This window comes from Salvia miltiorrhiza, chromosome 2, assembly GCF_028751815.1.
Source record: "Salvia miltiorrhiza cultivar Shanhuang (shh) chromosome 2, IMPLAD_Smil_shh, whole genome shotgun sequence".
NCBI classification, from domain to species: domain Eukaryota; kingdom Viridiplantae; phylum Streptophyta; class Magnoliopsida; order Lamiales; family Lamiaceae; genus Salvia; species Salvia miltiorrhiza.
This window is the reverse complement of record NC_080388.1, coordinates 3,264,755-3,276,224: the sequence shown is the minus strand read 5'-3', so window position 1 is coordinate 3,276,224 and position 11,470 is coordinate 3,264,755. Positions and strand designations below refer to the sequence as shown.

Sequence of the window (11,470 nt, the reverse complement as noted above, 5' to 3'; positions counted from 1 at the left end):
AGTACTTAGTGGACACTTGCCGAAATTTACATACATGCATAATATTTATTGTCAAGCCTTTCAACAGTAGTAAGATACGAGGGTTTTCCTTTAAAGACTCGTATTTACCAAACATAATATCATTTCTTTCATCAATAACCCGCGCAGGTATTTATATTTTATATCACAACCATATCAGTAACTCGTGCCGAGAGGGAGGCCTCCCTCTACGGACTATGATCGGCCAACCCGCTAGATGACTCACGATCACAAGGTGTACACTAATTCCGAAGGGATTCGCGGTCCCATCCAGAATCCGAATTCGATTAACATCAGATAGGCAATTATAATAAAAACATAAAGCATTTAGGCATTGACAATATCATTTAAATTCATAAGCATAAAGTCTTAACAATTCTAATATATAATTTTAGTTTATACGTAGAAAGCCTACCTGAATAGCCGACTCACGGTTAGCTCTAACTCTGGTGCTTGACCTTTAATCTGAGAAAATAAAATAAGATTCTAATTCTCGAAAAACTCAATAAATGAGGATGCGTGAAATGATTATGCATGACTCATATTCCTTTAATTAAATTATGAGATGCTAATCCTATTTAAGGAATTAAAGCTCGTCTTATGAGGTCGGATTATTAATCTTTAATAATCTACTCATCTTAAAATAATCTAATTCACTTACAATTAATAATTAGTAAGTCTTAAAATCTTCTCTAATTAAATTAATAGAATAATTATGAAGACCCAATTAAAATAAAATAATCAAGGCCCAAAGGAATTTAATTCGAGCCCAAAAGAATAAATTCGAAGCCCAGTGCATTAATAATATTAGGCCCAACATTAATTAATTTCTAGAGCCACAACAAATGAGGCCCAAGATAATAAAATCATGAAGCCCAATAAGTGAGCCCATCATCACCCTAAAAAAAAATTAGTAAATTTTAATATTAATCACTAATTAAAATAATTAGGATTAATAAGAAGCCTAAAATAATAATTCTTATTGGGTTAAATAAATAAATTTCATTGGACTTAATCAATTAAATCGTAGGAGCCCAAGTAATATAAATTCGAGACCCATTATTAATAAATAATAGGAGTCCAAGTAATAATTAATGTGGACTGGAAGAATTAATCTTATCTCGTCAAAACCTTAAACTCAAAACATTATCAATAACTATCATTTAGGTTCGAAACTATTTATTCGAACATCAACATGCGCATTAATCATAACTCGTTCTATTTATGTCATCAAGTCAAATATTCCGTCATTTAAAAACAAATCCTATAATATTACATAGATAAATTATATCATCATAGATCATGCTTTCTTATTTTTAAAATCATTTAATCATTTTCAAATAATCCATATTAATAAGTCATTTTGAAAAGAATTAATTTAAATGAGAGTTTAACTCGAAATATTTCATTTTATAATCCATTTATAAATACTTGAAATAAAGAACTCCATTTAAATAATTAATTTAAAGGTCAATATATATTAAATTAATCAAGCTCAATTTAAATTAATAATTAAGAGCTCAAATAATTTAAATAGATATAAGCCCAAATTAATTAGATAAATTAAGTCTATCATGTTTTTCTTTGAATAAGGCCCAAACAATTTAATTAAAATAGGTCCAAATCCTTTAATTAAAAGAAGCCCATCAGATTTTATTTGTAAAGGGCCGAGCCCAAACATTTAAATCGAAGCCCATCTGTTAATTAAATAAGGGCCCAATATTTTCGGCCCAAACCCGGCTCAAACCCGGCTGAAACCCGGCCCAAACCCGGCTGAAACCCTAACCTAAATATACACACACAATAAAACACACTCAGCACACACACATCAAATGCGCCTCTCTCTCTCTATCTCTATCTCTCGGCTCTCTCTCTCCCTACTCTCTCTGCTCTCTCTCTTTACTCTCTCTGCTCTCTCTCTTCGTTCTGCCGCCGCCGCTGCCGTTCAACGGCGCCGTCGCCGCCGGCGAGCGGCGCGGCCTCTCCTCCTCTCTCCCTAAACTCTTCCCCCCCTCTTCTCCTCTATCTCTCTCGCTCAATCTCGGCCGCTGGAAAGGCACAGCAGCGCAACCACGCCGCCGCTCCGTCGCCTCCGCCTCTCCTCCATGGCAGATCCGCCGCCGCCGTTCAACGCCACGGATGTTCACGGCCATCGCCTGGCCGTGGAAGAGCACGGCCGCCGCCTGCCCGCCCTGATTCTCTCTCTCGGTTTCTAGATCTCTAGATCGGAACAGGGCATGCGCCCTCTCTGCCGGAGTCCAAGCCAGGCCGCCGTCTCTTCGTCCTCCATCGCTGCCGTTCGTCGTCGGATTCGCTGTGAGGAGCCGAGCACCGTCTCACAAAGGTAAGCCCCGGATCTCCCTATTCTCATTCATTTTAAATTAAAAACTGAAACTCCTCTTTTCCCTTTCTTGGCAGATCGGAGACAACGGCAGGTTCACCGCCGCCGCTCCGTCGCCGGCGACGAGCCACCGCGGCTGCCGCCTCCCTCTGATTTCGACTCCACACACACAGTAGGTTCAAGCCACAATTTAGTTCACAAAATAGCATAGGATTTTGAGCAGAAATCAAATACTGTAAATGCTTATTGAAATCTGAATTTCTTTTCTTGAAACTGAACTAGTCTATAATTTCAGTTCATATGTGCATATGTAAACATGTTGTGAAATATTAGAACAGCCGTATGAATTGGTATGAATTGGTGGTTCCCTGAGGGTGATGATACCTTGAGTAGGTGGATAATAGTCTCTGCAGATATTGTATATCACAAAAAATTAGAAATCAATTTGGGAAGAGAATGGAAAGATGCAGAAATTTCTTTGTTGCATTACCTTAAATTGGCTGTGAAATTGGGCTGCAGTAGTTGAAAATGGTGGTGTGAGAATGGTGAAAGTGGCTGTGGTTTTAAAGAAAAATGGGGTGGTTTGGATGGATGAGGATCGTGGAATTTTTTTCAACTTACAGGTATGAATACTTCAGCTGGTATGTAAGACTGAAGAATTTCCTTCAGCATGCGTTCAAAATTCTTCAGCATGCTTTAGGATTCAGCATGCTTAAGATTATTCTAATTAAAATATCCAAGAGATTAATATATAATTATAAGGTTCCAACTCATTTAAATACATTAAGACATATAAGCCTAATTCTTATTGAAGCATAAAATCCATTTGAGCTTGCTTCTAACATAAAATAAATTCTCATGGGCTTAAGTAAACAATCGATAAAAGATTCATATTTAACACTTCAGTGTTAAATTCTCCACAATAAATTAATGGACTCAAAATATATTTTGAGTGCATCATCTATTGAAAATAAAAAAAAATAAATCATCACATATATAAATTATCAAATTCATATAAGTTCGTATTTTATTAATGGAAGCTGAACTCTAATTACCATAATAAATCCTTAAATCAGTAATTAAAAGTATATAATCCTTAATAAAAAGTCGGGTCATTACAATATTCAATATAAATATTAAATTAAAGATTACGAGAAGATTTTTAATTCAATGCAAGATTGGAAAAAATGAATTTGAAATGATCGTCTAAAATGTCAAAATTAATATTTGATATCTCTCTTATTTTTAATACTATTGAACATCATACTCTTTTTTATTTTGTTGGTGAAAAAATAAGTAGATACCATTTTTTTCTTTCAAAAAAGTTTTCATGATTGTTTAAGTATAATTATCTTAAGTTAAAATAATTTTAAATTGTAATGCAAAATAAGGAGAAGAAAATTTGTATAATTTTGATATGAACTTTTAAATTAAAATGTATTATATATATCTTAAAATTAGAATTTAAAGTATTAAATAGATCTATTTAATGTCTGACGAATTATTTAATTTTTATATAAACATTTTTATTGTTATTTTTTTATACTATTCGTTTTTTTTTTCTAATTTTTTTAATTAATATTAAGTTGTTTAAATATGAATTTTTAATAATAACATTGTTTGGACTTTAAGAGCTGAAAATTGTTACATTAAATTATAGTAGTTATTAGTTTTATTATATTGATGATGTAGTTACTAGCTCAAAATGAAATTGACTTAAATTATTTAATTTATAATTAATTAATTTTAATTATTATTATACAATACTCATTAAATTATATAAATAAATATTATACTCTTGAAGTTGATAATATTGTTATTGTACACTATTTTAAATTAAATACTAATATTTAAATTAACATAAACCTTTTTGTTACCAAGAAATCTAACTCATAATGACAATTTGACATTTTTACATAATTTTAGATTTTAAAAAAGGATAAATATACCATGAAGTATGCATAGCACGAGATGGTATACTAGTTACACATAAATACATATACTTTCACTCCATGGTCCAATTATCCTCTTCTAAATATATAGTTTATGTTTGAATTTAATACCTTTTTCTCATGTTATTTTTTGTTTATTAATAGAAATATTGGATTACAAACAATTTATAATATTGCAGACACTACAACAACGCATTCTACGCTCGAGTTGGTGGGGTGAGCAATTCGGAACTAAACAAGCTAGAACTCGAGCTACTTTTTCTGTTAGATTTTGATGTTACTGTTAGCTCTCGAATTTTCGAGAGCTATTGCCAGCATTTGGAGAAAGAAATGCTCTGCAACGATCTTGTCGAAAGGCTACCGGCGCCGGGGATAACCATCTCCGTTGACGATGTCACTGAGATTTCTGTGGGAGACGCACAAACTTCTTCACCACCCATCCTAGTCGATTCATAGATAAGATAACTTGCTTTGATTTTCTTTTTCTTATTTTTGCCCTAATCTGTAAAATATGCCATATTTTTTTCAATTGAGCTGATTTACAAAAGTTGTAATAGTTGTGTACCCCCTCCATCCACGAAATGAGTACCCATATTTTCTTTTTCGTCCGTCCACGAAATGAGTACCCATTTCCCTTTTTGGCAAGTGTACCCCACACATTTCTTTAATTAATACACTAAAAAGTGGGACCCTTAAACTATATCACTACAAGAAATCGCCAGATTAGCTACTGAATTTAACTACGGAAATTATTCCGTAGTTAATTAGTGACGGATTACTAACGGAAACATATTAATTTGATCGATTTTTTAATTAATTTTAAATATTCCGTTATTAACTGTAGCTAAATAGCCGTTAAAATATCCTGGGCGTTTGTTGGAGGTTGTGATTTTGGAGTATCCTGGGCTACCAACCAAAAAAACCACTTTGTTCAAGTGTCAATGGTTTGACCCTTCTCCAACTTGGACATTTGTGGATCGAGAATTCAAGTTGGTTTCCATCAACCAAACTCATTTATACAATAAATATGAACCATTTGTCCTAGCATCACAAGCTATTCAAGTTTATTACTGCACATACCCAAGTAAAAATGTGACTAGGCGAAACTGGTTGGCAGCTTGCAAAGTGAAGGCAAGATCGCTTGTAGAAGTTTCGAGCAATGAAACTTCTTTGCCTTTCCAAGAGGAGTTGTTTACCCAAGTACATCATACAATAATAGATGATGATCCGATTCCCGTTCATCCTGATGGTGGCTTGGTAGACATGGTAGAGGATGAGGATGGAGATGAAGATGCAATTCATGAAAGCATTCTGGAAACATCATCCTCTGAAGCCGATGATTTAGATGATATAGAATAGTTATTATTTTGTTAGTTCTTGTCAACATTTACTTGTCTGTTTCATTTTCAAGGTACAATGCATGTTATTACTAAGCAATCATTTTCTCTCTATTCTTTTTATGATCATAATAATTATTAATTATTATATCGCTATCATATATCACTATCATATACCATTTTTAGATAGAAGATGAGTAGTACTGCTTCGCATCCCACCGACTCAGACTCGACTGAGTCTCGTGCTACTGAGACCCGTGCTACTGAGACACACGTTTCTGAGACGCAGGCGTCGGCAGTCCGTCCAGAATTAGCACCTGACGGTAGGCAGATCTGTTGGTTGGAAAATGGGTATGTATATATGTTCACTACAAGAATTGAGCACATAGACAACACTAAATAGACAACATATTTTAATAAATGTGTTGTCAAATATTATATAGACAACAATTTTGGCTAATTCCGTTGTCTATTACCTTAAAAAAATATGGCCATAGACAACATAATTTGAAAACTGTGGCCTATTACCACTCTTAGACAACAGATTTTAAATTTGATTGTGGATTAATATAATAGACAAGTGATTTTAAATTCTATTGTCTTTATTCAACATATATAAACAATTGTTTTTAAAAAACTGTTGTGTATTATATCATTACACAACATAATTTTAAAACAATTGTGTATTTTAAATAAAAAAAATAAAACTTAAAAAAAAACTATAGGGAAGTTAATTTTCTATCAAATTTACTGCATCTCCCCCTTGCCCTCCCCCTCCCCCTCAATCGTCGCTGCAAACTTTCCAACCCCCAACCGCCGGCCGCCACCGCCGGCACCGCGTAATACCCCTGCTGTCGTGGCCTCCTTCACTAGCCCAGCGCCTCCACGATTCACCCTCTCTCTCTCTCTCCACGAACGGTTGTTCGCCTCAAACTGCCGCACCCGCACAGCCCCATCCGCCGTCGCTCGCCAGCTCGCCGTCCGCCACCATTACTGTCGGCATCAGCATCGCACTACTGTTGCCGGCACACTCACGCTCGGTGATGGCTCGGCTCCAGTATTGGCTTCAAGGAGGACGACAAGCTCATTTTATCGGATCCTTCTATTCCAAGACCAAAGCATTGGTCAGATTTCTTTCTACCATTTTTAATTACTATTAATTTCCTTTAGGTTTGCACGTATAATCTATAGATTTCCCAGTCCTAGATGTTTCTGAGAAGAGAATGATTCATGCAATAGCAAAATTGAAATTCGTGTAGGTTTATGCTCCTAATCTACAGGTCTTTGCATTTCTTCTGCTAATTTTCTTGGTGACTCGGGCAGATTCACTACAACAAAATCAACCTTTGGGGATGCTTTTATGAGGACTATATCAGGTTAAGAGTCCTATTTTGTATTTAATAGGACTCTTGTTCAAAACTATCTTATCTAATCTTCTCACTACTATGAATTATACCTATTTCTATGTTGCCAATGCAGTGAAATAGGTTATGGTACCAGACATGGAACCTAAAGTTTTTAAGGTGAGTGGATGTTATAGATTTAATCTGCTCTTTTTGGATCTAGCGGAGTAATTATCTTACCTAATAGATAGCTTTTGCATTTTGGTGACTTGTTATTTCTGCACTTTCTGTTCATTTCCATAATGGGGAATGTGTAATACATGCTAATTTTCTTTGATTCACAACATGCGCTGCTACACTTTATCTACAGAGATGCCTTGGCTGAAAATGAGCTGATAGCATCTAGTTCTTGTTCTACTCCTTTGGTAGCTGACACCTTAACTGCGAAATTGCTAGTTGCAGCTGATCATTATGACTTAGAAAGACTCAAAAGTATATGTGAATCTCATATGTGCAAAGATATATATATGGCGTCGCTCCACCGCCGTCGTCACCCTTGCTGGACTCTGTTTCTCACAAGCTTTTAATAATCAAAATCTTCGACCTAAATCAGGTATATAATCAATCTCTCTTGTATTCCCTTGTAAAATTCTTGTGGTGGATCAATCCACTTCCTATGATAAAGACTGTCGAGACGAGCAGTTCATAGAACATTCAGCTCATATTGTTGTTCCCATCCAAGGCCGAGGGCATACCTTCACTGAGTTGATCAAATAATTATAAACATCAATCACTAATGCATATGTATATTAAGGTATAATAGCACACTATTTAGTGTGAAGTTAGTAATCCATCTTAATATTTCGAGCTTGTAAAGATGGGTACTTCTTCACTCAATTCAAATCATAATAGATTCCCAAGCCTTTTAACTTTGCTGAATGTACTGATCTTTTTAGCTTTAATAAATTACTAAGGCTATGCATTTTGTTTTAATAAATTAACTTTTGGACCTTTTAATTAATGACAGCGAGCTGGGTGCCATGGTAGCTCATTAGCTGTTATGAAGAAATCATCGAAGTTTCTACTTGTAAGTAACAAATATTCTGACATATTTTGATTCCTCGCACTAAGGTTCCAAATTAACTTGCTTCTAAAATTCTTGCCCATTATTTAAATATTAATTATTTAAAATATTTGGCACATTGCTTACTATTTTATTTTTATTAGTTTTCCTCAATATTTTACTCTTAAGAAGAAGTCGATGAAGTTCGGAGAGAGGGGGCTGAGTTTGTATATTAATTTGTTGATAAGAGCGATGATGAAGGTACATTTGATATATATTTCTTTTGATTTGTTTATATTTAGAGATTCAGATGATTTTATATCTTAAAGTTGTCGTATTTTATTTTGTTCATGCAGGTTCAAACTAGTTGGATGGTTGATTTGTTGGATGATTGGTGGTGAATGAAGGCGTAACTAGTTGGAGATTTTATTAGAGCTTTTTTTTAGTAGATAAATGAAGGCGTATTAGAGACGATAATTGTGAATGTGAATATTAGTGGTTTATAAGTATTGTTTAATTATAAGTGGTTTATGATTATTGCTTGATTGTTTGATATTTAAGTATTTTAATTTTGTCATATATATTTGTATTATATAACAGGGATTTAAATATATTAGATTTTTTTTTTAAATTTTGTCATAGAATAGACAACTAATATTATTTGTTGTCTATAACCACTAGATCTATTATCTATATTATTATAGACAACATATAAAATATGTTGTCTATTGCCTTCCATTTGTTGTCTATATTTAAATAGACAACATATAATGTATGTTGTCTATTACCTTCAGTTTGTTGTCTACCTTTAAATAGACAACATAGAATCTATGTTGTCTATGAGCACCCTAGAATAGACAACACCGGCCTCAACAACAGACCTTTTCCATATAGACAACACTAATTATATGTTGTCTATGTGCTAAATTCTTGTAGTGGTTTGTCGAATTAAGTAAAATGTTTTGATATATTTAATTTGAGTTACTAATATTGAATTCAATACTTTATAATTCAGCATTTTGAGGCCGACTGAGAACATCCGACGTACAACTACTTCAAGCTTTCAAGGCTTCATAGATCCTGAAGGCGTCAATTGGAAGAGTTTGTCGCCCAGCACCATAGACATATATTATGATGAGTTTAAGGTATATTATAGTAATTATTTAGTTTAGATATCATTAAATTTATACTAACTTCAAATTCAAATGTTGTAGAAAGCTTTTACATGGGATGGGGAAGTTTACAGCTCGGACGTCATTCGTAAGACATGGATCTCACAAGCTAGGCATGCTTATAAAAATTTTGTCCATGGATGTAAGGTTATTATCGATGAAGGGAGCAGACCTCAATTTCTTCATAAAGACATTGTTACAAAGTGGAAGGAATATTGGGCGACACCTGAATTCCAAGTTAAGTCGCAGCAGGCGAGCAAGAATCGTCGATCTGAGCATGCTGGTCCAGGTACAGGGATATCTATCCACTATGGAGGCTCTCGCAGTGCTATTAGTCATGCTGAGCATGTGGTAAGTTATTGCAAACGTGTTTTTATCTTTTTAAAAAATTCAATAATTCAATAATTTAATTTTGAATCATCTTTCTTTATTACAGGCTCGAGAGAAGAACATTTCTATCGCAGATGCACATTATGATACTTTCATGAGGATGCACTTTAAGAAAGGACAGTTCGATGGACGGGCACAGACTCAGGGTGTAAGTAATATGAACATTTTAATTATTCTAAGCATTTAATTCTATTTTATCACATTTTAAGTTGTTTGTAATGCATCTAAATATAGCTTGAGATACATAGTCGAGTCGAGGAGTTACGCTCTACTCTTGGACGAGATGTCACTCTAGATGAGGTCAGTCAGATCTATAGGGAGGTGGTGACGCTAGATCCGAAGGGGCGTAGACTCGGATTGGGCATTATGTCTCAGATGCGTTCCACTGGTTCGACGAGCACTCATTCGACGTGCTCGTCTCAATTTCCTTCAGCAGCAGTCTCAGCTCAGATTGCACAGCTCCAGACAGAGTTAGAGCAGACACAACAGAGAGAGGTTACTCTATAAGCTACTCTACAGGCTGAGGTGCAGGAGCGACGACGAAAAGAAGCAGAAATGGAGACTAGGCAGTTGGAAATGCAACAACAAATTTCTCAGCTTATGAAATTCTTCCAATCATCCTCAGGGTCGTTCCCCCGTTCCTCGTCTCCACCCTAAATACATGTTTTGTACTTATTATATATTGTTATTAGATTTTTATTTAGATGTTTATGAATTTATTACACTAACAGGTATCCTTTATGATATTTTATTAGTTTGATTTTGAGATGATTATTAATTTAAATATTGCATTGATTTTGTATTTATTAGAAAAAGGTTTTACTGTGAAATAATAAAAAAATAAAAATAAAAAGTATATATATTGCTACGGTTTTACTACTGAATACTAAAAACAATGTAGGTATGTAGCTACGATTTTGCTACGGAACAGAAAAAAAATAAAAAAATACTATATATAGCTACGGTTTTACTACGGAAGGTTAAAAAAAATAAAAAAATACCTATATGTAGCTACGGTTTTGCTACGGATTATTAAAAAAATATAAAAGAAATCTATATATAGCTACGGTTTTACTACGGAAGGTTAAAAAAAATATAAAAAATACCTATATGTAGCTACGGTTTTGCTACGGATTATTAAAAAAATATAAAAGAAATCTATATATAGCTACGGTTTTACTACGGAAGGTTAAAAAAAATAATATGTAGCTACGGTTTTGCTACGGATTATTAAAAAAATATAAAAGAAATCTATATATAGCTACGGTTTTACTACGGAAGGTTAAAAAAAATAGAAAAAAAAACCTGTATATAGCTACGGATTATTAAAAAAAATGAAAATAAAATGTGTTTATGGTTACGGTTTTATGACGGAATGTAAAAAAATTACAAAAATGAAAAAGTAAAATAACGACGGTATATTCCGTTATTAAACCGTTGTTAAATTTAACGACTGAATATTCCGTAATAGGTGAACAGTACGACCAAGCATATCGCGACGCTTGTCATTCTGTGGTAAATTTTGAAATTTCCGTAGTTAATCATTTTTTGCTACGGTTTAGCTACGAAATTTTCCGTAGTTAATTTCAATTTTTTTTGTAGTGTATTCACACTACACTCCATATATTTCTTAAAACTCGTGCCGTCCACAAATGGGTACTCATTTCTTGGACGGATGGAGTATATTTCTATCATTATATATAGTTAATCAAATAAAGTTTGTATTGACGATTTATTATTAGAATAAATCTAGAGTAAAATTTTGAAGTAGCAAAAATGAAGCATAAAACACAATTTATGGCCACACATTGAATTTTTTTTTTTGGCTATTTTTATTGATTTTGACGTTTTTAC

At 33.7% G+C, this 11,470-nt stretch overlaps 1 protein-coding gene and 1 long non-coding RNA gene across 6 annotated transcripts; both read left to right on the top strand.

Moving 5' to 3' along the window:
* The first annotated feature begins 5,585 nt into the window (after nucleotides 1–5,585).
* On the top strand, nucleotides 5,586–10,382 carry LOC131012655 (uncharacterized). The gene is made up of 6 exons (XM_057940644.1): nucleotides 5,586–5,722; nucleotides 5,835–5,999; nucleotides 9,070–9,199; nucleotides 9,269–9,577; nucleotides 9,663–9,764; nucleotides 9,851–10,382. Exons 2-6 carry the CDS (start codon nucleotides 5,842–5,844, stop codon nucleotides 10,121–10,123), a joined length of 972 nt encoding a protein of 323 aa, XP_057796627.1. The 5' UTR covers nucleotides 5,586–5,722; nucleotides 5,835–5,841; the 3' UTR covers nucleotides 10,124–10,382.
* Nucleotides 6,389–8,614, top strand: LOC131012656 (uncharacterized). 5 transcript variants are annotated; one of them, XR_009097410.1, is made up of 6 exons: nucleotides 6,389–6,772; nucleotides 6,929–7,024; nucleotides 7,128–7,604; nucleotides 8,019–8,078; nucleotides 8,219–8,315; nucleotides 8,411–8,614. It is a non-coding gene; the product is annotated as an uncharacterized LOC131012656 (long non-coding RNA). The 5 variants fall into 5 exon arrangements; XR_009097411.1 differs by having other exon boundaries at nucleotides 6,407–6,772; nucleotides 6,908–7,024; XR_009097412.1 differs by having other exon boundaries at nucleotides 6,407–6,772; nucleotides 6,972–7,604.
* Nucleotides 10,383–11,470: the final 1,088 nt, after the last annotated feature.